The following is a 27053-nucleotide window of genomic DNA, read 5'->3' as shown; positions in this document are numbered from 1 at the left end:
AATAAGAAGGTTGCGGTGATCGGAACACTCGACCCAGTGGCAGACACTTGTTGTCTTTCTTTATTCCATTTTTTATTTCCAGTCAAGGCCCTTTTGTCTCCAACCAAGCACGTTTGCAATCTCTCGCGCCGTGCTTTGGATGTGGCCATGCCCGAGGCTTAATTTGCATTGCTTAAAGGCATGTTTTGGCGTATGAGGGGACTTGCTTGGCTTCCCTTTGGTGAAAGCTTGAGGGATGCTTGACAGTTACCTTCATGCCAAGGCCACTGACCTGACGCGCCGACATGGAGGAAAGCTCTCCTAAATAGGCTGAAGGATTTCAAACAACAACGGCAGGGTGAGAAAGAGTCCGATCCGTTAGAGGATGCGGATGTCTTTATTTATTTTGCACTTTGTTTGTGTGATTATCTATGAGTTTCCAGAGGCAATGAGTTTGCTGATTTGCATAAAGTAGCCTCGGCTTTCACAATATGCAAATGACGTGTGATGATTTGTCCTCTGTTGGGTGCTGTTTTAATAGTAGGTCTGGAAATGTTCGGTTCTTGCCCAGATATTCATAATAATCTACCTTGGATGCCGACATGCAGGAAAAAAAAAAACATGAATAATATTATACTTTTGTGAAAATAATCCAAAAAAGCAGGCACTCACAGGTTTTATTTAGTGAAGCAGAAAATTGCAGTTAAAATTATCAGCACAGGAACTTTCCCAGTAAGTTATATCCTCCTAAAAGAGGAAATGCATCATCCACAAGCCTTATGTGTGAAATGTCTCCTTTCTGTGCCTTCTATATAGTAAAAAATAAATAAATAAAATAACTGCTAGCAAGAGGCGGCTCACAAGTCAGGCAATGGGTATACAATCTATTGAGCCTATAAAAGCCTGTAAAAAAAAAAAAAAAGTTTTATATACACGGTGTAATGATGTAATGTAGTGACAGGCACATTCAAGAAAACGTAATTGTGGAAGTCGCTTCCTAGCGGTTCCACTGACATACACGTCACAACAGACAGGCGTGCCAAGTTGACAAAGTTTTAATGTTTTTTAACAAGATCTTTCCAAAATGTTTTTCAGCGTGTTGTGACTTTGCAGTCACTCCCAATCCTCTCTCCCCCTCTGCTCCCGGCCGCTTACTGTTAAAGACAACAGATGATTAGATTAACGCGTACCACCTGTGAAATCTAATCACCTGTCAGCTGTGTCTCGCCGTCAGCACATGCCCCGCCCCTGCCCGATGGCGCTCGTCCTCAGTACCATAGACAGCGGCTATGACTTTTCCTTCTGCAAGCAGTGCTGACTACACTTCCCCCCACAGTAATATTTACAGTATTTTGGTCATTTTAAAGGCCTACTGAAAGCCACTACTACCGACCACGCAGTCTGATAGTTTATATATCAATGATGAAATCTTAACATTGCAACACATGCCAATACGGCCGGGTTAACTTATAAAGTGCAATTTTAAATTTCCCGGGAAACTTCCGTTTGAAAACGTCTATGTATGATGACGTATGCGCGTGACGTTAACGGTTGATACGGAAGTATTCGGACCCCTTGAATCCAATACAAAAAAGCTCTGTTTTCATTTCATAATTCCACAGTATTCTGGACATCTGTGTTGGTGAATCTTTTGCAATTTGTTTAATGAACAATGGAGACTGCAAAAAAGAAAGTTGTAGGTGGGATCGGTGTATTAGCGGCGGACTACAGCAACACAACCAGGAAGACACAGATGGATAGCAGACGCGTTAGCCGCCGAACTCACCTTAACTTCCTCCGTCTCGCCGACCGCATCTGTGATCGGGTGAAGTCATTCGTCGCACCGTCGATCGCTGGAACGCAGGTGAGCACGGGTGTTGATGAGCAGATGAGGGCTGGCTGGCGTAGGTGGAGCGCTAATGTTTTATCATAGCTCTGTGAGGTCCGGTTGCTAAGTTGCTAAGTTAGCTTCAGCGTCGTTAGCAACAGCATTGTTAAGCTTTGCCAGGCTGAGAATTATTAACCGTGTAGTTACATGGCCATGGTTTAATAGTATTGTTGATCTTCTGTCTATCCTTCCAGTCAGGGATTTATTTATTTAGTTTCTATCTGCATCTGAGCCAGATGCTATCACGTTAGCTCAGTAGCTAAAGAGTTTCGCCGATGTATTGTCGTGGAGATAAAAGTCACTGTGAATGTCCATTTCGCGTGAGCCACAATAGAAAAAGGAGAGAGTGTGGAATCCAATGAGCCAGCTTGTACCTAAGTTACGGTCAGAGCGAAAAAAGATATGTTTACACTGCATTGTAGTCCGTCACTCTAAGGTTCTTCATCCACGGATCTTTCATCCCCGCTCAAATTAATGGGTTAGTTGTCGCTTTCTCGGTCCGAATCGCTCTAGCTGGGTTGAAAACAATAGGAAAATATGAGGAAGCGAACAACCGACTACGTCACGCTACTTCCGGTAGGGGCAAGGCTTTTTTTTATCAGCGACCAAAAGTTGCGAACTTTATCGTCGTTGTTCTATACTAAATCCTTTCAGCAAAAATATGGCATTATCGCGAAATGATCAAGTATGACACATAGAATGGATCTGCTATCCCCATTTAAATAAAAAAAAATCATTTCAGTAGGCCTTTAAGCGTTACCGTAACTTCTTTCCGAGGCGCATGATTTCACAGGGCGCATAGCAACGGTTACTATTTTCGTCAACTACAACAACTCCTATTCATGGCAGACTTTCTGATAGCCAAAAACGACTACTTCAGGACAAATGATATATGATATGAAATAAATATAATATGATAATATAGTATTGCAATATATATTAAATACTGTATATATAATATGTAAATATTACATATATGTTATATTTTATATTGCTACTATGGTACAGTCTTATGTTTAGTCTACTTTATAACTGCATTACCCTTTCCATCCTTTGTAACTGAGCTATTGTGCGGAACAATTTCCCTTGTGGCTCAATACAGTTTGTCTAAGTCTATAATTATATAGAACCTTATATTTTTTAGCTTAAATATACAGAGGATGAGCTGCAAGTTTTAGAAAGCTAATGAGTGCTGAGCAGATGGAGCTTTATCAGTTCATACTCATAGACTTAGATTGGTGAGATCTCGTCTTAGACTTAGATTGGTCAAATCTAGTCTAGCGGTTGGTACCAAATCCCCAAATATTGATACTCCAATACCAGGAAGGTGTGCCTGGGCAAGGATGGTTTCGTCCTATGGTAGTGAGAAAAACTGTTCAGATGGAAACAAGCAATTAACCTGTCAATACCTACGACAGTCGCTGAAGTGTAAATTCTCCCAGTTTGCATTGAACAAACAATACTTAAGTTGTTTTGAACAAACATTACCTCAATGTTAACAGCACAAATCACTGTGATTAGCGATCAGTGATCAATGTCAGACCTGTTTTCAATGAGGGTCGAACTCCGCCAGGGTCGCCCTTTTGTCATCGATTCTGTTTACAACTTTTATGGATAGAATTCCTAGGTGCAGTCAGGGAGTTGAGTGGATCCGGTTTGGTGGCTGCGGGATTAGGTCTCTGCTTTGTGTGAGTGTTGTTGTCCTGTTGGCTTCATCTGGCCAGGATCTTCAGCTCTCACTGGATAGGTTCGCAGCCGAGTGTGAAGCGACTGGGATGAGAATCAGCACTTCCAAGTCCGAGTCCATGGTTCTCGGAGAAGATCCTAACCCAAATGGAGGAGTTCAAGTAACTCGGGGTCTTCTTCACGAGTGAGGGAAGAGTGGATCGTGAGATCAAAAGGCGGATCGGTGTGACGTCTGCAGTGATGCAGACCCTGTATCTATCCGTTGTGGTGAAGAAGGAGCTGAGCCGGAAGGCAAAGCTCTCAATATACTGGTCGATCTACGTCCACATCCTCACCTATGGTCATGAGCTTTGGGTTATGACCGAAAGGACAAGATCACGGGTACAAGCGGCCGAAATGAGTTTCCTCCGTTGGGTGGCGGGGCTCTCCCTTAGAGATAGGGTGAAAAGCTCTGTCATCCAGGAGGAGCTCAGAGTTAAGCCGCTGCTCCTCCACATCGAGAGGAGCCAGATGAGGTGGTTCGGGCATCTGGTCAGAATACCCCCCAAACCCCACCCTGAGGGAGGTGTTTAGGGCACGTTCAATCAGTAGGAGACCACGTTGGTTTTCACTTCACAGGTGTCATAGTGTTGATGCGTTCAGTGACAATTTACAATGTAAATAGTCATGAAAATAAATATAACACATTGAAATGAGAAGGTGTGTCCAAACATTTGGCCTGTACTGTATGTATGTATATGTATATATGTATATGTAGAGTATGTATGTATGTATTGTATATGTATATATGTATATATGCATATACATAGATGTATGTGTGTATATATATATATATATATATATATATATATATATATATATATATATATATATATATATATATATATATATAATTATATATATTTTTTTTAATGTTATTTTTTGGTGTTGAAAGGCAATAACTAAATATAGAAAATGCTTTGATTGAAGAAAAATGAAGTTCCCCAATAAACAGAAATGAAAAAAACAACCAAAACGGATGTCTTTTTGTATTCCGACACCAGAAGTTTTTATTTTCAAAGTAAAAGCGGGGATACTACACTTACCATGTGTATGGCTAACCGTAGTTGGAGCTCTACACAGAAATAGTTTATTACATGGCACAAATTTTTTTTACATATCCAGATACTGTAGGAAAATCTGTTCTATGTATGATAGGCAAAAATGGACTTGTTCAGGCACCATTGTGCAGATTTTCTTACCGGCCAGTCCGCGGTTCTGTCTTTAAAATTGCTACTACCGGTTCCTGTGTCGGAATATGAAAACAAATCCGTTTTGGTCTGGGGTTTTTTCAGTTTCTGCTGATATGTGCGTAGAGTTTTCTACAGATGTCAGTCCTCGTTGTGCCATGTCTAAAATATGTTCTGTGTTAGCTCCAAAGACGTTTTAGCCAGAGTCACGGGCACACTGTTAAAATAGTAATAGTCCCCGCTTTTACTTGGAAATGAAAACTTCCAGTGCCTGGAAATAAAAAAATAAAGACATCCGATCTGGTCAAAATTGTTTTTTGCTACTGGGGATTTTCATTTTTGTTTTTGAAATATAAACTGAAAATCAAACTGTTTTTATATGTTTAGTTATTGCTCATTTCAAATGTTTTTTTTTTTTCATTTCCATTTATGAAAAGAAAATGTAATGACCAAAACATACACTGTGTCATGATCCGTGGCCCGAATCATATTTTGTTATTTTCTGTTAGTTTTGGACTCTCTCAGTTCCTGTTTTGTGTACCCTTGAGTTTGTTTTGGTTGCCATGGTTGCTTATTGTTTTCACCTGCCTCTGATTGGTGTTCGGGACGCTCACCTGTTCCCTGAACACTAATCAGAGGCATTATTTAAGCCTGCCTTTGCCGGTCAGTCGGCCTGGCTTCTTTGTTTGCTACACGCAACCTGCTACGTGAGTATTCCTTGTCTTCTAGTCTATGCTAAGTGGTAGCCTTAGCTTCCAGTGCGATCGGCACGTTGTTGCTTCGGCCTGTTTTCGGTTTTTGGTACTTCCTTGAGTTTCGAACAATAAATCATGTTCCTACCTGCACGTCCTGTCCGGAGTGGTCCGTTTGCATCCCGGGGGAACGAACAGAAAATAACAAAACATGATCCAGGCCACGGATCATAACACACTGACCCTTTTAAAGGCCTACTGAAATGATTTTTTTGTATTTAAACGGGGATAGCAGATCCATTCTATGTGTCATACTTGATCATTTCGCGATATTGCCATATTTTTGCTGAAAGGATTTAGTAGAGAACAACGACGATAAAGTTCGCAATTTTTGGTCTCTGATTAAAAAAAAGCCTTGCCTCTACCGGAAGTAGCGTGACGTGACCGGAGGAAGGGCTGCTCACATTTCCCTATTGTTTTCAATGCAGCGAGAGAGATTCGGACGAGAAAGCGACGATTACCCCATTAATTTGAGCGAGGATGAAACATTTGTGGATGAGGAACGTGAAGGGCTAGCATGCAGTGCAGGACGCATCTTTTTTCGCTCTGACCGTAACTTAGAAACAAGGGTTCATTGGATTCCACACTTTCTCCTTTTTCTATTGTGGATCACGGATTTGTATATTAAACCACCTCGGATACTATATCCTCTTGAAAATGAGAGTCGAGAACGCGAAATGGACATTCACAGTGACTTTTATCTCCACGACAATACATCGGTGAAGCACTTTAGCTACTGAGCTAACGTGATAGCATCGTGCTTAAATGCAGATAGAAACAAAACAAATAAGCCCCTGACTGGAAGGATAGACAGAAGATCAACAATACTACCAAACTCTGGACATGTAACTACACGGTTAATGCTTTCCAGCTTGGCGAAGCTTAGCAATGCTGTTGCTAACGACGCCATTGAAGCTAACATAGCTACGGAACCTCGACAGAGCTATGCTAAAAACATTAGCTCTGCACCTACGCCAGCTCTCATCTGCTCATCACGACCCGTGCTCACCTGCGTTCCAGCGATCGACGGTACGACGAAGGACTTCACCCGATCACCGATGCGGTTGGCGGCCCGGAGACGGAGGAAGTCAAGGTGAGGTCGCCGGCTAGCGCGGCTGCTATCCATCTCAAAGTCCTCCTCGTTGTGTTGCTGTAGTCCGCCGCTAATACACCGATCCCACCTACAACTTTCTTCTTTGCAGTCACCATTGTTCACTAAACAAATTGCAAAAGATTCACCAACACAGATGTCCAGAATACTGTGGAATTTTGCGATGAAAACAGAGCTTTTTGTATTGGATTCAATGGGCTCCGAATACTTCCGCTTCAACGATTGACACGCGCAAACGTCATCACATCGAAACGTTTTCAGCCGGAAGTTTGCCGGGAAATTTAAAATTGCACTTTATAAGTTAACCCGGCCGTATTGGCATGTGTTGCAATGTTAAGATTTCATTATTGATATATAAACTATCAGACTGCGTGGTCGGTAGTAGTGGCTTTCAGTAGGCCTTTAAGGTGGAATCGATGAATGCCTGTTAGCCGCCTCTTGCTAGCAGCTTTTTTTTTTACGGTTTAGAAAGCTCAGAAAAGAGAAAGACCTGTGTAATGACCAAAAATTCCCCCAAAAAGTGCAGCGCCCTTTGCGTTGGACATTTGTGTTTTGCATAATGATGCAATTCATCTCTGCAATATTTGCAACCCAAACAAAAAACGCCCAAAAAACGCAACAGAGGAACGCTGCTTCTTTGGATGATAAATTGCAAAGCTAAACGTATTTGCTGCAAAATTGGCACTTTGACAGTACTTGAAGTTTATTGCAGTTCCGTGCGGCTGCACCTCAGTGTATCACACAGGAACATTGTCACACCTGTGGGTGTGTAGGTGTGACTGAGGAAAAAAATGGGTAGCGCGAGGGGGCGGGGTTGAGGGGAAACCAACAAAGTGTTGATAAAGGTGTCTAATTCCCCCCTCTTGATGACGCACAAAAGGGGCCTGGTGAAATGTCCCAGTCGGCCGTTGGCATGTGAGATCGGGGAGTGTGTGCGTTGAAAGGTTTGTTTTATCACAGCTGGTCCCAAGGGTATGTTTGGTAGTCCGCTTGACTCGTGTGCACGTTTCACATGTGAACGGTGAAGATGGCCACCCGGGTCAGAGTGTCAACCAAACGCACAGAGAGCAGTGGACGAGTCACTTTATTATATATTTTTTTCATGGGCTGTTAAACTTTGGGGTCCTTCAGGCATATTTTCTGGCAGCTGCTCTGTTGCTATAGCGCGGATGAAATGCAGGGAAACGGGACCTTGGATCTAATTGTTGTGTTTGCTTGTTCCTGTTTCCTGGGCTCCATCTATTCCCTGGTTGCTGTCACACAATTACTTAAGCATCACAGCTGCAGATGTCTTTGTCTCTAATTATCCTGTGTCGAACCAGTCAGGCAATCCATTTGAGCCATCCACCAAAATTTACCTCTTCATTATCGTCATTACTCTCCCCACCAGACGTGCAAATTGATTCACTCAGAGTATATTTTTACTACATCAGGCTTTTATATGGTCAGTATAGTTTTATGCGCGTGTCCTTCTCTGTCGTCAGAGTCTTATCTTTGCGCCTATAAATCAAACGGCGGCTTTTACCTTGAACGGAAGTCCGTGTGTTTTATGTTGGCCATGTTTCACGCTCCCAAGAACTATAACGTTTTACAAACCCCCTTTCCATATGAGTTGGGAAATTGCGTTAGATGTAAATATAAACGGAATACAATGATTTGCAAATCCTTTTCAACCCATATTCAGTTGAATATGCTACAAAGACAACATATTTGATGTTCAAACTCATAAACTTTATTTTTTTTTTGCAAATAATAATTAACTTAGAATTTCATGGCTGCAACACGTGCCAAAGTAGTTTGGAAAGGGCATGTTCACCACTGTGTTACATCACCTTTTCTTTTAACAACACTCAGTAAACGTTTGGGAACTGAGGAGACACATTTTATAAGCTTCGCAGGTGGAATTCTTTCCCATTCTTGCTTGATGTACAGCTTAAGTTGTTCAACAGTCCGGGGGTCTCCGTTGTGGTATTTTAGGCTTCATAATGCGCCACACATTTTCAATGGGAGACAGGTCTGGACTACAGGCAGGCCAGTCTAGTACCCGCACTCTTTTACTATGAAGTCACGTTGATGTAACAGGTGGCTTGGCATTGCCTTGCTGAAATAAGCAGGGGCGTCCATGGTAACGTTGCTTGGATGGCAACATATGTTGCTCCAAAACCTGTATGTACCTTTCAGCATTAACGGCGCCTTCACAGATGTGTAAGTTACCCATGTCTTGGGCACTAGTACACCCCCATACCATCACACATGCTGCCTTTTACACTTTGCGCCTATAACAATCCGGATGGTTCTTTTCCTCTTTGGTCCGGAGGACACGACGTCCACAGTTTCCATAAACTATTTGAAATGTGGACTCGTCAGACCACAGAACACTTTTCCACTTTGTATCAGTCCATCTTAGATGAGCTCAGGCCCAGCGAAGCCGACGGCGTTTCTGGGTGTTGTTGATAAACGGTTTTCGCCTTGCATAGGAAAGTTTTAACTTGCACTTACAGATGTAGCAACCAACTGTAGTTACTGACAGTGGGTTTCTGAAGTGTTCCTGAGCCCATGTGGTGATATCCTTTACACACTGATGTCGCTTGTTGATGCAGTACAGCCTGAGGGATCGAAGGTCACGGGCTTAGCTGCTTACGTGCAGTGATTTCTCCAGATTCTCTGAACCCTTTGATGATATTACGGACCGTTGATGGTGAAATCCCTAAATTCCTTGCAATAGCTGGTTGAGAAAGGTTTTTCTTAAACTGTTCAACAATTTGCTCACGCATTTGTTGACAAAGTGGTGACCCTCGCCCCATCCTTGTTTGTGAATGACTGAGCATTTCATGGAATCTACTTTTATACCCAATCATGGCACCCACCTGTTCCCAATTAGCCTGCACACCTGTGGGATGTTCCAAATAAGTGTTTTGATGAGCATTCCTCAACTTTATCAGTATTTATTGCCACCTTTCCCAACTTCTTTGTCACGTGTTGCTGGCATCAAATTCTAAAGTTAATTATTATTTGCAAAAAAAAAAAATGTTTATCAGTTTGAACATCAAATATGTTGTCTTTGTAGCATATCCAACTGAATATGGGTTGAAAATGATTTGCAAATCATTGTATTCCGTTTATATTTACATCTAACACAATTTCCCAACTCATATGGAAACGGGGTTTGTATTTAAACACAAGTGAATCCAAGTAATAGACGGTATTTGTCAGGGGTGTGAATCTTTGGACACCAAACAACTCGGTCAGATTCCGATTCCTGGGGGGCGACGATTCGATTCAGAATCAATTCTGGATTCCACAAGATTCTCGAGTCAAATCGATTCTCGCAATGTATTATTTGGTATAATAGTTGTAATGAGAGGTTTTAAAAACAAGTAACAGGCTAGAAAAGCCTTTTCGAGTTGCATGGAGATCACCTTAAATGTCTTTTTAAATATTGATTCTTATCAAAAAAGTTACAAAAAATATTTTTTAAAATTCTGATTTGATTTAGAATCGGGAAAAATAACTTTTTTGCACCCCTGATATTTATTCACCAAGTACATATTGCTGTCGGACTAGAACAGCGGTCCCCAAATACGGCGTCCAAAATCCCTAAATGATTTTCTTATTTTGTAATTTTTTATTTTTTTTTAAATCTGTCCTTTCTAATCCATTTATACCAGCTCAGTGGCCTTGTGGTTAGCGTGTCCGCACTGAGATCGGTAGGTCGTGAGTTGAAACCCCGGCCGAGTCATACCAAAGGCTATAGAAATGGGACCCATTACCTCCCTGCTTGGCACTCCGCATCAAGGGTTGGACTTGGGGGTTTAATCACCAAAATGATTCCCGAGCATGGCCACCGCTGCTGCTCACTGCTCTCCTCACCTCCCAGGGGGTGGAACGTCACCACACCTAGTGTGTGTGTGACTTTAACTTTATCTTTAACTTGTTACTCTCGGTGTCTCCTTGCCGCTCAGGCAAATCATATTGTCTGAAAATGCATTTTCCCATCGATAATGTGACATCATTATGCATCATATATATTAGAGATGTCTGATAATATCGGACTGTCGATATTATTGGCCGATAAATGCTTTAAAATGTAATATCGGAAATTATCGGTATCGGTTTCAAAAAGTTACATTATGACTTTTTTAAACGCCGCTGTGTACACGGACGTAGGGAGAAGTACAGAGCGCCAATAAACCTTAAAGGCACTGCCTTTGCGTGCCGGCCCAATCACACAATATGTACAGCTTTTCACACACACAAGTGAATGCAACGCATACTTGGTCAACAGCCATACAGGTCACACTGAGGGTGGTCGTATAAACAACTTTAACACTGTTACAAATATGCGCCACACTGTGAACCCACACCAAACAAGAATGACAAACACATTCCGGGAGAACATCCGCACCGTAACACAACATAAACACAACTGAACAAATACCCAGAACCCCTTGCAGCACTAACTCTTCCGGGACGCTACAATATACACCCCCCGCTGCCCCCTACCACCCCTCCCTCCCACCTCAACCCCGCCCACCACAAAAAATAATGCACTTTGTGACTTCAATAATAAATATGGCAGTGCCATGTTGGCATTTTTTTCCATAACTTGAGTTGATTTATTTTGTAAAACCTTGTTACATTGTTTAATGCATCCAGCGGGGCATCACAACAAAATTAGGCATACTAATGTGTTAATTCCACGACTGTATATATCGGTATCGGTTGATATCGGAATCGGTAATTAAGAGTAGGACAATATCGGAATATCGGATATCGGCAAAAAAGCCATTATCGGACATCTCTAATTGCAATGTAATGTATGTAACACATACATAAAACTTAATTTAACACTTAATTTAGGCCAAAATCATGTAGAATATGCTATAAAAAAAACATTTAAATAAGTGTATTCTGTAGGATTCTCACCCTAGTCACAATTGTCTTGTGATTGACTAACGACCAGTCCATGTGTCAGCTGGGATAGGCTCCAGGTTCCCTGTAACCTTAAACAAGATAAGTGGTAGAAATGAAGGAGTGGGTGAAGGGTGTTGTTATATAAACTTCTATAAATCCTTAGCACTTTTTGGGGAGTAATTTCCTCAGTGTGTCTGTGTGACTTCCTGCTCCTGTCAGTCGTCTGTGGGTTGACGACCGGATGCACGATTCAAGGCAGGAGAAAAGAAGAAATTGAATTTGAGGCACTGGCATATCCTCCTAAGAACCAGCGTCCACTGCAGTGGACATTTCTGTTTTGCATACAGAGCTATGGAAGAAAACATAGACCAAAAAAAAGAAATGTCCAATGCAGAGGACGCTGGTTCTCAGGAGGATATGCAACATTTATATTTTGGTAAAATATAACAGGAGATTTCATTTGAGAACTGAATAACAAGGTAGTGATGTGCGATACCACACTGCAAAAAGTCAGTGTTCAAAAACAAGAAAAATGAGACCTACATAGAGGTTTTTGTTTCATGTCTCTACGACCTTCCTAGTGGGAGTTACAGGCAGTTTGTTTTTGTTTTTTCCTAGGGGGCGCTAGAGCGCAATTTTGAGTTTTGGGGTTTTTTTTTTTTATTAGATGGCAATTTTCGCAGGTCCTGATGTGTGTGTCAAATATGGTGAGTTTTGAAGCATGTTAAGGGGGTCAAATTAGAGTTTAATGTGGCGGCGGAATAATAATAATAATAAACCTTACAATAACAATAGGGTCCTCTGTACCATTGTAAAGGACTCCATTTGGGATTCCTTTACAAAGGAACTTGCGGTCCCTAAAAAATACAAAAATTAGGGGTATTTTATTTGAACTAAGCAAAATTATCTGCCAATAGAACAAGAAAATTCGGTTTGTCAAGACTTTCCAAAACAAGTCAAATTAGCTAACCTCAATGAACCCAAAAATACCTTAAAATAAGTATATTCTCACTAATAACAAGTGCACTTTTCTTGGTAGAAAAAAAAGAGACCTTTTTGCTCAATATGTTGAAAAATATTCTTAAATTAAGTAAATGCCAGTGCCATTATCTTGACATAATGATATGCGCTCGGCATCATGATTTTTTTTTTCATGCTTGAAGTAAGAAATGATTACTTTAAAAAAGTAGTTTTATACTTGTGAGTGTTAATGACACAGCTTTGCATCAGTTGATAGTCTAGTTTCAAGCATGTTTTGCTCAATATAGGTCATAAAAGAAAAGTGCACTTGTTATTAGTGAGAATATACTTATTTTAAGGTATTTTGGGTTCATTGAGGTTAGCTAATTTTACTTGTTTTGGAAAGTTCTGACAAGCTGAATTTTCTTGTTCTATTGGCAGATAATTTTGCTTAGTTCAAATAAAATACCCCTCATTTTTGTATTTATTTTTTTTCTTGTTTTTGAACACTGACTTTTTGCAGTGTAGGTGGGAAATGCACAGCCCGCCACTGGATTTGATATTTGAGCAAAAACATCTGGTACCAGTGATATCGATATAATACCGATACCACCGATACCAGGGCTCCAGTATTGTGGTAGCGTTACCGATACTATATTTTTCTGCTAAATACCGACGATATTTCAATATCGATCCGCACATCACTAAACAGGTGGCATAGGAGTGCATTTGTTTCTGTCTACTTTCTGATAACCTTGGCAAAGATTGAGCATGCTATGTTTTCACACATTTCAGTCATTTCCTCATTTTGCGGGGGACATCAATTTGTCAGCACAGTTATCGTTTCGGTCCAAAACATGCTAATTGTAGGTCCACGGGCGAATGTCTCTTTTGGCACAACTGCAAGAGAGATGACAATGAAATTGCCAACATCAAAGCTACAAACACGGGCAGGGAGAGACGGAGGGGAGGTCCTCTATGGAAGGGAGGAGAAATGGGCGGTGCTTGCTGCGACGCCAGCCAATGAGAGAGCGAGGACAGGGGGCTTAGAGGACAGCAAGGAGGGAGCAGAGCAGCAGCAGTCAGAGAGAGAGAGAGGCAGGACAGCATGTCAGTGAACAAGGGAGAGGAGGCGAGCTGAAGGTAGAGAGATGCAGACTGTCTACTGCAAAACTCTTCACGCTGTCATCAAACAACATGAGACGGATGCAGTGAAGCATTGCTGGAGCCAGGGATGCAGATAGTTCACCTCGGGCTAGAGTCAAGGGCCAACCGGGGTGGGGGCAACCCGGACACTACCATCTTCTCAGAGCAACGTCGGATCTGACAAAGGAGACTTTTCTCTAAGATTGAAGAACTTCCGCAGCTCACACTGGATCCCCGAAAGGCCACCACCAAGCCACTCCTGGCACCGGGGAGTCCCGGGACCAGCCTGACCTTGGACAGGTTGTCACCCGAACCCATCCTGGAGGCACCCGCCATGCCTCAGACGGCGGGGGGGCGGCTGCACAGCAAAAAAGCCGGCATCCGTGCCGCGGTGATCCTGATCGGACTCCTGCACAAGTCGCGTAAGGCCAAGGAGAAGGAGAAGGAGAGAGAGGAGAGCGAAGGGTGGGTGAAGTTCATTGTCTGATAAGGACTTGGGGTTTGGGATGTCTGCCAAACCATAACGGGCTCTTCAACTTTATCAGTCGTAGGGATGGCATTGTTGATTGGGTTTGCATGTACTGGTTTATTGCAGGTCGTCTTTGTATTCACCTGTGCCTCGTGCACACTTTTCTACTGTATTTGGGTCAGTGGAAACATGGGGAAGGGATAGATAGGAACACATGGTTATTCTGAGCGAAAGACTAAATGACCAGTACAAAGTAGGACAAAGCAAAAAAAAAAACGTGTAAAGAGGCTTTAAGTGAGTGAAAGAGGATTGTGGCGCATGAAAGGTGAAAGTGAAGCGCAGTCCATCCGTGTGTATGCCGTTCTAAACAGCTGTTGCCGTGCTCAAGCATCATGAGTGGACACTTGTTGAAGGCTAGGCTGGACCGATTGGCAGTTTTGTCTCCGCTTGTTTCTGCACACCCACTCGGATGTTAGTAGAGTACAAGTGTGCTCTGCAAAAGTACCAGCTGGTCTTATGATACACGATTAAAAAAAAAAACTATGTTGCAGCTATGTCGGGGGTCAGCAACCCGCGACTCTCGGGCTCTTTACTGCCGCCCTAGTGGCTCCAGGGGAAAAAGATGCGGGAACAATATTTTTTTTGTTTTACAATGTTTTTTGTTTGAGGACAAACCTTCCCAATTGTTAGAAAGCTCACTCTTTTTTTAAAAAATTATTATTATTATTAAATCAACATAAAAAACACAAGATACACTTACAATTAGTGCACCAATCCAAAAACCCTCCCTCCCCCACTCATTCATTCTTTACTGCCACCCTAGAGGCTCAAGGGAAAAAAGATGGGGGAACAATATTTTTTTGTTTGTTTTAGTAGGTTTTTTGTTTGAGGACAAACCTTCCCAATTGTTAGAAAGCTCACAGTTTTTTGGGGGGGATTTTTTTTTTTTTTTTTAAATTATTATTATTATTATTAAATCAACATAAAACACACAAGATACACTTACAATTAGTGCACCAATCCAAAAACCATCCCTCCCCACACTCATTCACACAAAAGGGTTGTTTCCTTCTGTTATTAATATTCTGGTTCCTACATTATATATCAATACAGTCTGCAAGGGATACAGTCCGTGAAGCACACATGATTGTGTGTGCTGCTGGTCCACTAAAAGTAATAACCTTTAACAGTTAATTTTACTCATTTTCATTAATTACTAGTTTATATGTAACTGTTTTTATTTTATTTGAGTATCTTTTTTGTTCAAGAACTATTTATTTTTTTAAACTAAAGGACACTATTTTCACAAGACCAGGTTGTCAATGAAAACCTTGTGTGGTGTTCGGGTCTGTGGGACCCGTTTTCATTTTTTATTAAAAGAAAAATGATACAATTAATTAATTTTTCAAACTGAGACTCACTGACTTTGGCTCATTTTCTGTGAAGAACATACTGTATATCAGAATACATATTTAATAACCACACACCATACACCCCCCTACACATTTCTATTACATATAAGATGTCCGGGTCCACTGCACCCGGGGCTAATAGACGGGTGGAAATTGATGTTCTCTGTACCACACACACACACACACACACACACACACACACACACACACACACACACACACACACACACACACACACACACAGCAGGCCTAGAAAGGAGGAGGACAGAGTGTAGGTACACAGAACATCAGAGGGTCAAATGTGCGAGAAAATGAGAGCAGACAGTGTTGACAAACAATGTTGTAACCTTCTGTGGTAACCGCAGGTGCAGAAACACAAAAGAAGAATCCCTGTGGGATGCAGAAACTGGCAGAGAAATTTTCCGTGCAACGTTCATATTGTTGTCACTCAGCCAGCGTTTGTGGGTCTGATGGACCCGTTGCATTTTGTGGCTCTTAATGCCTCACAATCAAACACTTTTATGTTAAAATACTGAACAGATGTTTATTGGGATAAGGTAAACATATGCACAAGGGTTAAATTGTTTAAAGAGTTCTTAAAACCAGGTCCAGTCCAGATTATGTCCAGGTCGGGCTCAGCAACACACACCTTCATTTATGTATACTCAAAATTAGGGAAAACAACAACAGAAAGCTCACTGTTTAATATGTTTGTGTGTATGCTTCACTGATGAGAGTATTCGGTGAACATTGTGTTGTCCTACTAATTTCGGCGGTTCTTGAACTAGCCATAGTGTGGATTGTGACGCAACAGTTTGTTTACATGTAAAATCTTCCACTCCTTTGTCTCATTTTGTCCACCAAAAGTTTCATGCTGTGGTGCACTTTGTTGATGTTGTTGACTTGTTGGTGTGCCAATCAGGCATATTTGGTCAGTGCATGACTGCTAGCTAATCAATGCTAACATGCTATTTAGGCTAGCTGTATATACATGTTGCATCATTATGCCTCATTTGTAGGTACATTTGAGCTCATTTAATATCCTTTACTTGTATCCTCTTTGTATATTAATTTAGTTTTGCATGTTTCATGACACGTTATCTCTCTGTAACATTGGCTGCATTTCAGATAATTGTTGGTGTGCCATGTTGTTCCAGACCACAGCAAACGTTGCCATGTTGTTCCAGACAACAGCAAAGGTTGTCATGTTGTTCCAGACCATGGCAAACATTACCTAGCTTACTAAAGATTGTAATACATACATTAGAAGAAGACAGCCTGCAGTTTCCTTTAACTTGGACACACACATCTATAAATTTGGCCATTAAAAGCCAGTAATTTCCAGGAGTTATCTCACCTTCTGAGTAACCTCTGATATACTAATGGTTTCTAATGTTGTAAAAATGTGTAGAATAAATATTAGATGTCAACATTTCTGTCAAGGAAGATTTGCTTCAGCCTGCGACACATACTTATTTTGATAGTAGGCTATTATAGCTAATATAGACACTTATGTCATGAGTTGCCTTCATTATAAGACTTATATATGGCTTTTCATTTTTTGCTGCTCCTGACAGATTCATTTTTTTAAATTTTTCTCCAATATGGCTCTTTCAACGTTTTGGGTTGGCGACCCCTGAGCTTTGTCAACAGTGTTGGGAACGTACCACCTGTTTGAACAGGTGAGATGGCGTAAATGTGTGAGATGGCTCACATGTGAGCTTAGAACTTTTTTTTATTTTTCTACACATTTACTCTAAATTATGGGTACTTCTATGGGCACCGACCAAATTCTGTCGGTATTACCGGGTTCATGTGAAATCAAATGGTGCCATATTAAGATACCTTGTCCAGTTGCCTCTACATAATGTTGCTTGATGCTAATTCACATTGCATATGCCATATACATGCTACTGGTTAGCATTAGCGATTTTACATGGCGATTTCACCACCTCCAAATTTGGTAATGCAAACTACCACTAAAATGTGAGTTAAAATCAAACGGCTTGGTGTGTATTAAATAGCGATGTATTGATCGGGCCTATGTTTGTCTTTTTTATTTGATCTGTGAGCTACTGAGCCCAGTCGATCTTTACTGCAGCTGTGTCCGAGTATTTACACGGCTAAGATTCCTCAAGCAGAAACGTTTACGTTTCCATATTCTTTTTGTTACGTACATGCAGGAGTTGGCTGCATGTCTCGCCAGAACACCGGCTCGACTTTGAGACCAAGTTGCCATGAATGCACAGTCCGAAGCCGCATCTAAATTGCTAATCCTCACCGCCACCGCGGAAAATAAACTAAGTTTCTTCCAAGTATCGTTATCACTAGAGGACTGGAGGATAAGGAATGGACGGAACAAGAAGCCAACCGCTACCTATTGTGGTTTGATTGATTGATTGAAACTTTTATTAGTAGATTGCTCAGTACAGTACATATTCCGTACAATTGACCACTAAATGGTAAAACCCGAATAAGTTTTTCAACTTGTTTAAGTCGTTAATCAATTAATGGTACAAATATATACTATCAGCATAATACAGTCATCACATAAGTTAATCATCAGAGTATATACATTGAATTATTTACATTATTTACAATACGGGGGGTGGGATTTGGAGGGGGCGGGGGCGGGTTAGGTTTGATTGATATCAGCACTACAGTCATCAACAATTATATCATCTGAGAAATGGACATTGAAACAGTGTAGGTCTGACTTGGTAGGATATGTACAGCGAGCAGTGAACATAGTGAGCTCAGAAAGCATAAGAAGAAGTATATATATTTGATTATTTACATTTGATTATTTACAATCCGGGGAGGTGGGATGTGGTGGTGGGAGGGGGTTAGGCTAGGGTTGTAGTTGACTGGAGTTGTTCTTTTAGTGTGGTTTTGAAGGAGGATAGAGATGCACTTTCTTTTACACCTGTTGGGAGTGCATTCCATATTGATGTGGCATAGAAAGAGAATGAGTTAAGACCTTTGTTAGATCGAAATCTGGGTTTGACGTGGTTTGTCGTGGTTTGTGGAGCTCCCCCTGGTGTTGTGGTATCAGTGTATAAACGATACTAAAGTGATTAAATCGATGATTTTTTTTGTTCTTTTTTCATATTATTACAATTTTTGATGCTGTTCACAAAGTCAGGGAGTAAGTCTGTGGATACATTAAGGCTTTGAGGGCAAAACCCAACTGATTTAAATAGGAGCCAATAGTAGTTTTTGCTTTTGTTCGGTCATTGTGAACGAGCCACTTTATTTTGTTAAAATAAAATTGTATGCAGCATTCAATACCATAAATTTACAATACTCATAGCTAATTATACATTTTACAATTCAAGCTTTATAAGAATGTGTAATTGTGTCTTTAGTAGAGATGATAAATGCTTTAAAATGTAATATCGGAAATTATCGGTATAATTTTTTAAATGATCTGTATTGGTTATTTATTTTATTTTATTTTATTTTTTTATTTTTTATTAAATCAACATAAAAAACACAAGATACACTTACAATTAGTGCACCAACCCAAAAAACCTCCCTCCCCCATTTACACTCATTCACACTAAAGGTTTTTTTCTTTCTGTTATTAATATTCTGGTTCCTACATTATTTATCAATATAGATCAATACAGTCTGCAAGGGATTGTGCGTGCTGCTGGTCCACTAATAGTACTAACCTTTAACAGTTCATTTTACTCATTTTCATTAATTACTAGTTTCTATGTAACTGTTTTTATATTGTTTTACTTTCTTTTTTATTCAAGAAAATGTTTTAAATTTATTTCTTATTTTATTTTATTTATTTTTTTAAATAGGACCTTATCTTCACCATACCTGGTTGTCCAAATTAGGCATAATAATGTGTTAATTCCACGACTGTATATATCGGTATCGGTTGATATCGGTATCGGTTGATATCGGTATCGGTAATTAAGAGTTGGACAATATCGGAATATCGAATATCGGCAAAAAGCCATTATCGGATATCCCTAGTCTTTAGTTACTTGCAATGAAACTGTATCAGTTCTATTATCTATTGTCACAGTATTGGATCAGAACTCGGATTGGATCTGACGCCGAAAAATTGGATCGGGATCGGAAGCCAAAAATGTTGATCGGGACATCCATAGTAAAAGCACAGTACTTACAGTATAGACACTTTGTAGGGCACAACAGAAGACGAGCTTGGCACATTCAGCTTAATGGTAAAGGCAACACCCCACAGCCTATACACTACTGCCATCTAACACTGTGGAATTGCACCTGCATGCAAGGTCTACAATATAATAACCCTAACCCTCATTTTAAAACATTACATAAAAAAAATATTATTTAACAATTATTAACACACTCAAAAGGACGGGAAGTATTTACTGTTGATTGTAAAAAAGCATAGATTCCCAGGTACCGGGAAATTGGTACTGTATCGGCTCAAATGTGAAACGTACTCATCCCTGTAGACACTTAGGTGTATTTCTATAAGCCCTTCTCTATCACACCAGCCTGGGCAGACATTGTTTTGAATGAAAATAGCCAGTAACACACTATTCCGCATGCTAATATATCCGCCCGACATTTAAGCATTTTGTCCAGGAGCCTTAGGAAGTGTCACCTTTTATGAAGTGTTAATTATTTGGGATATCATTTAATCTCCCTCATTTACCTCAGAGAATGAAAGGTCAAACGAATAATGACAATAACAAAAGCTGGAAATCCGGCTTCATAATATCCTATGAGTGGCATGCACACGAAATTACGACATAAACAGAACACTTCTTGTGTGTACGGTGACACTTTCTTAATAAAATATGGCATTGACGTCTAAAAAACTGCAAAATGTGCCCACAAGACTAATAGTTGGCAAATTCACTTTGTAAGAAACACTCACAAAGAGAGCAGAGACATATTCTAAAACACAATATATAGTGCAGAGTAGGGGGTGTTTTTAATTCGATATTGATATCGGTCCGATATCAGCAACAGAACCAGTATCGGGCTGTACTGGCTTGCATCTAAAATCTCAGATAGAAGCAGTCCTGCAGCGTGTGTACTTGTGCATAGTCTGACAGCCATTTAACATGTAAATGTCCTCAAAAGTAAATATTAAGCTACGAGGAGCTTGCCGCTACCCAACAGCTAAGCACGCAATAGCGCACAAGCTAGACATACCTAATAGGTGTCCTTAACTGAACAATATTCCCATCTAAAACACCACCTTTGTGAATATGGACAAGTATTAAATAATTGTAGTTGCATATCACTTACTGATACAAAGTCTCCAAGGCAGAAGCGTATTAGAAAGTATCCAGTAACAAACGTGTCCGCATTTTTCAACTTCATGCGTCATATTGGTCACTAAATACATTCTGAATTTATTTCATCCATCCATTCATTTTGTAGATAATCTTATTTATCTCACCATATGAAATATAACTTACTTCACTAATTATTATTTATTTATTTTTAATGTTACTACTTATGGAGTATATGTTATGGTTTAACAGAGGGGAGATGACGGCTCAGACACCAGGGGGCAGTAATGTTCAATAATCTATTATATATATATAGTAAATATATATATAATAATAAACAATACTAACTAATAAACTAAACTAAGGAAATGGAGAGTGTTAAAACCCAAGTGTGTGTGTGTGTGTGTGTGTGTGTGTGTGTGTGTGTGTGTGTGTGTGTGTGTGTGTGTGTGTGTGTGTGTGTGTGTGTGTGTGTGTGTGTGTGTGTGTGTGTGTGTGTGTGTGTGTGTGTGTGTGTGTGTGTGTGAGGCTATGTGTGTAGTTAGCTGAAGTGTGTGTTACCAAGGGTTGAGAGCGAAGGAACGAGGCAGTCCGTGGGGCAGGCAGGTGGTCCAGGGCAGGAGAGGAGTGACAAGGTCCGTGTCCGGGCGAGGGTCAAGGATCGAGGAAGGCAGTCCAAAGTCCACAGGGGAAATCAACGGAAGAATCACCAAGGGCAAAACTCGGGAGGGCACTGAGGGAGGACAAACAAGGACGTCAGGCACGGAGGGAAAACGCAGAAGGAAAACAGAGAGCATCTAGCTAGAGTAGGCTTACGGTACACCATTGAGAAACTAAGTTCCCGCCAGGATCCTTGGGTCCACTGGTCCTTTATTCAGCTCCCTCTCATCAGGTCCAGGTGCGCTGATTGCACCGTAACTGTATATTGTGAATAAAGTGACAACTGGAAGTGAACAAAAGTGTTAGCAGCTGCTATGTGAAGGAAAAGGGGTAGGATTAAATAAGCTCTGCTTCTTCCTACTCCTTTTCGAACATGTTGAATAGAGAAACTGGAAATTGTGATGTATCATGTTGTATGCGTGCATGTTCCCAATAAACACAAACTCAACTCAACTCAAGTGTCAACTTAAAGACAGCCATTGTTCTCCGCTTGGGTAATTTCACTTGATCAGGCCTTTTTTTACATTCCACACAAAAATATGTATGATTTGTTCTGATATCGCATCGGCTCACTATCGGTATCGACCATTACTTAAGGCTCTAATATCGGTATTGTATCGGAAGTAAAGAAGTTATATCAGGACACTCGTAGCATGGATATTGGCTTAATTTCCGATATCTTATACGCCGATACTGCCCAGCACTTCATTTCCGATAGTGATATCAACCGACATCGATATATGAAACTAATGTCACGTCATGTATGTAATAAATGAACACATTAGGATTATTTTACTGTGATTCCCCTTGATGCATTTCACAAATAAACACTGTTTGTACTAAATAAGACAAACAAAAATACCATGACCAATAGTCAACTAAATGAACATGTACTCAAAAAAGGGTATGTTTACTATATTTCCATGTGGTACAAACATCCGTCTGAGTCCAAAGTGCAAAAGAAAAACAGCGCCATGATTGATATGTTGGGGCAGGGCAGCATGTCACCCACAATGCATTGCGACCACAAACATGTGATCTGGCTACTCTGTGTTTTTTTTCCGCTTCATAACAAATGACAACTGTCCACGTCAGGACAGCTGAAATAGCCTGAGGCGCGCCTATAAAACATAGCACGGCTGCCATTTCTATCGCTGTGGCAGTCTCACATGATGACACAATTTCAAGACGGTTTTAACGCGCTAATGTTCTGTGGCTCCTTTCTGACTTCAATCGTTTTCAATGTATTTGATACATGGGTTTATAACAAGTGTTATATTTATAGTATTGCACTCATCTCTGTGCCCCATAGACAGGCCAGGCCGTGTGCACTTTCAGTAGCTAAGGTTGTGTTTATGCCTCATTCCTGTGAGAATCTTGCGTGTGACTGAAGCATTAAGGAGTGGGATTATCCAATACTATCTGCAGTGTGCTTAAACAACCAGCAGGTGGCATCTGTGAGCAGATAATGCTGTCTTTCGGATTTATCAGGTCGGTGTAGTGCATTCTTTACTCAAGCTTTAAAGGGAAATGGCACTTTTTTTGGAATTTTGCCTATTGTTCACAATTATTACGAGAGACAAGAACTTTTGTCTTTTTTTTTTCTTTTGGATTTTAAAGATTAAAAAAAAAACCGCTTGGTAGATGCAGCTAATTGGAGTCACTGTCGTAGCCTTAACCTCTTAAGGCCCAAGCTGTTTGTTTACATGCTTTTTTTTAATTCTCTTTGCTATTTGGGCTTATTGGACCCTAATTAGAATAAAAACTAAGAATCATCTTTTGATATGATGTACTTAGTCCATAAGTACACAAACGTGTACTTCATGTGTAGTGACATGCTCATTTTTATTTTTACACTTTTTTTTCCAAATTCCATTGTATGTTATACTCTTCTGATACCACCAGATAGCAGTAGAAGTAAATGATAAATGATAAATGGGTTATACTTGTATAGCGCTTTTCTACCTTCAAGGTACTCAAAGCGCTTTGACAGTATTTCCACATTCACCCATTCACACACACATTTACACACTGATGGCGGGAGCTGCCATGCAAGGCGCTAACCAGCACCCATCAGGAGCAAGGGTGAAGTGTCTTGCCCAAGGACACAACGGACATGACTAGGATGGTAGAAGGTGGGGATTGAACCCCAGTAACCAGCAAACCTCCGATTGCTGACACAGCCACTCTACCAACTTCGCCACGCCGCCCCACATTGTCCATATGTTGGCATAACACCCCAATTCAGTAGTGTACACAATTTTGGAAATAAGAGCTAAAAGGTGCTATCCACGTATGTGGCCGCTAAGGCTTTTAGAGGTTTTTAAAGCCCTCTAAGACAACTTCAAAACCCTCCATCAACGTTTTATATACACACTGCAAGTTTATATATAATGTAGTAACAGACACGTTCATAACAAAATATAATATTTATAATATTTACTGTAATTTGATCATTTTAATACATTTTTGCAGCGCATTGATTTCCGTTTCCATAGCAACGCACTTCCTACTAGTGGCAACAAATGTGTGTTCCAACTTACTGAAACAAACACGAGTGTGTCTTCTAATCATGGTAGATTTGGAAAAATGAGGATTCAAAACGTTATCTTTTTGAAGCTGAATACACTGAGGATGAACTGCTGGTTATAGAAGCGAGCGCAAAGGAAGGGTGAGACGTTGGAGCAGACGGAAGCCGAGAGAGTGAGGTGAAAGTGACGCGAAGCAGCAAAATGTGGAATTTGAAGCCATGCCATTTTGACATAAATGGAGTGCTTACCCAAATAAACCGTGAAAAAAAAAGTTTGCTTTTACAATAATAATGTTGCTACAGTTTGGTTATTATACAGGTCACGGAATGTAAATGAAGTATTGTTGATGTTTTTTAATGCATTTTTAAAGTGATTCAGAGGTAGAATTAATTGCTCTCATTAGCTGCATTGCTAGCCACCAAGAACAAGCCGATTTTTACATGTTAGAATGCAAAAAAACAAACAAAAAAAATGGTCCCTTTTTCTCTCGTAATCATTGTGAACGATAGGCAAAAAAAATAAAATAAAAAGTGCAGTCCCCCTTTAAGTAAGAGATGAGGCAAAAAACAAAAACAGACCCATTGTACTCTCCATTAAAATGAACAGCATGAGGCCAGTCGCTGGTGTGTTTATATATTTTCCTTCATGCATTAATGCTAATCTTCTGCACATTATTTTTTAATCCTATCATTGCATGTTTTTTGGTCATATTAAAAAAAAGGAAGGCAATCTTGAATGTAAGGCTTGTGTGATCCAGGGTGCACTCCGCCCCTTGCCCACATTCAGCTGCGGGATAAGCCCCATCTCGCCCCTAACCCTGTATAGGGTAAGTGGGAGGATATGAATGAAGTACAGCTTGCAAATGATTATGGCACACTGGCTTGTCGAAGGGGAAAAAGCATCTGTGGCATTTCCATGGCAACCGCACAACACCTACTTTAGTGGTCTGTAAATCTTGTGGACACCTTCCTTTTTTTTTTTGCTCTTAGCTGGGTCGTCTTCCTACCATTAAGTAATGTTCTCATGCTTAAGCCTTTTTCCTGGAATCCTTTTTGCCATCTGGAAGCGAAAACATAACCAAGCAATGTTTTTTACCACCACAAATAGGAGGCATCCTTAAATGCAAAATACTTTGTCCAATTTTTGGCATGTCAATACTAGGGATGTTTCGATCAGGGTTTTATGCTACCGATTCTGGTACGATAGTCCATGAGTCAGATTGGCCGATACCAATACTGATCACATGTATTAACTGTAAAGTAGAGATGTCCGATAATGGCTTTTTTGCCGATATCCGATATTCCGATATTGTCCAACTCTTAATTACCGATTCCGATATCAACCGATACCGATATATACAGTCGTGGAATTAACACATTATTATGCCTAATTTTGTTGTGATGCCCCGCTGGATGCATTAAACAATGTAACAAGGTTTTCCAAAATAAATCAACTCAAGTTATGGAAAAAAAAATGCCAACATGGCACTGCCATATTTATTATTGAAGTCACAAAGTGCATTATTTTTTTTAACATGCCTCAAAACAGCAGCTTGGAATTTGGGACATGCTCTCCCTGAGACAGCATGAGGAAGTTAAGGTGGGCGTGGTTGGGGACGGCTGGGTTGAGGTTGGGGACGGCTGGGTTTGGGGTTAAGGGTAGCGGGGGATGTATATTGTAGCGTCCCAGAAGAGTTAGTGCTGCAAGGGGTTCTGGGTATTTGTTCTGTTGTGTTTAAGTTGTGTTACGGTGCGGATGTTCTCCCGAAATGTGTTTGTCATTCTTGTTTGGTGTGGGTTCACAGTGTGGCGCATATTTGTAACAGTGTTAAAGTTGTTTATACGGTCACCCTGAGTGTGACCTGTATAGCTGTTGACCAAGTATGCGTTACATTCACTTGTGTGTGTGAAAAGCCGTAGATATTATGTGACGCAAAGGCAGTGCCTTTAAGGTTTATTGGTGCTCTGTATTTCTCCCTACGTCCGTGTACACAGCGCCGTTTTAAAAAGTCATAAATTTTACTTTTTGAAACTGATACCGATCATTTTGAAACCAGTACCGATAATTTCTGATATCACATTTTAAAGCATTTATCGGCCGATAATATCGGCTGTCCAATATTATCGGACATCTCTAGTTGTAACAATTCTTAATCATTTGATTTTGTATTTTTTTATTTTTAATCTGTCCTGTCTCAGGGTTAGGGTACGCAGGAATATCATATTGTTGATGTTGATGCCCATATCTGCTGTACAGATTTACTTTACAAAAGGGAAGTGTGAAATACTTCTCTTGTTACCTTATTTGTATTGGACATTTTAACAATTTGGGGTAGAATTTCATTAAACAAAACCCTTTTTATTTCAGGAAGTATAGAAATGTTCTATTTTATGGAAGAATGTAGTTAATCATGGAACTGGCACCCATTGTTTTTAAAAAACTGTTGATTATTAATCGAAAATTGTTCTGAATTGATTCTGAATCGAATCGTGGTGTGCAAAGATTGGCATATCCAATGTAAATTAGCATTGAGCTAGCTTGAAAAGTGGAGCTTTATTTTTGAGCGCTTTCTTTCAGGCACGCTTTCTTTGTTGGCATGGGAAATTGCAACATTAGCTAGAGGCAGTCCGCTATGGATACGCATGTTTTCCCGGCAAGTGCTTTCGCCGGTGCTGAGTTTGTAACTGGACGTGTCGTCACATGCAACACAGTTATTGATAATTGATACCATTTGATTTTACAAGAATCTGTATTTGCAGAATTAGGTCGGTAAAAAGTATAAAATTACAGAATTCGGTATCCATCCTCAGTGTTTTATGGGGAGTTAAAGGCCTACTTTACGGACAGCTGTTTCATCCAAATGGTAAAATACATTGAAATACTTGACTTGATGAAGCCAGCGACAGTTCAGTTCCCACTCGATGACTGAAGGTGTGAATAATAGTTTCTCTATAAGTGTCCTGGGTTTAGGTTGTAGTCTGCATACTATTAAACAACAAAACATTGTTTTACATTGTTGCAATACATACTGCAAACTATAGCCGGAGAAAGCCGCATATTACTT

The 27053-nt window shown here is 40.4% G+C and overlaps 1 protein-coding gene across 6 annotated transcripts in view; it reads left to right on the top strand.

Moving 5' to 3' along the window:
- LOC133663536 (rap1 GTPase-activating protein 2-like) overlaps nucleotides 1-27053 on the top strand; it is a 250355-nt gene that overhangs the window by 100832 nt on the left and 122470 nt on the right. For 3 of the 6 annotated variants that reach the window (XM_062068071.1, XM_062068073.1, XM_062068070.1), the window contains exon 1: nucleotides 13611-14130. The exons of the other annotated variants lie outside the window; for them this stretch is intronic. In XM_062068071.1, coding sequence (XP_061924055.1) covers nucleotides 14000-14130 — 131 coding nt within the window. In that variant the 5' untranslated portion in view covers nucleotides 13611-13999. Of the gene's footprint in view, nucleotides 1-13610; nucleotides 14131-27053 lie in introns of those variants that run through there. 6 annotated transcript variants of the gene reach the window in all.

This window comes from Entelurus aequoreus, linkage group LG13, assembly GCF_033978785.1.
Source record: "Entelurus aequoreus isolate RoL-2023_Sb linkage group LG13, RoL_Eaeq_v1.1, whole genome shotgun sequence".
Taxonomy (NCBI): domain Eukaryota; kingdom Metazoa; phylum Chordata; class Actinopteri; order Syngnathiformes; family Syngnathidae; genus Entelurus; species Entelurus aequoreus.
Note: the sequence above shows the minus strand (reverse complement) of the source record. Positions and strands in the feature narration are given on the sequence as shown.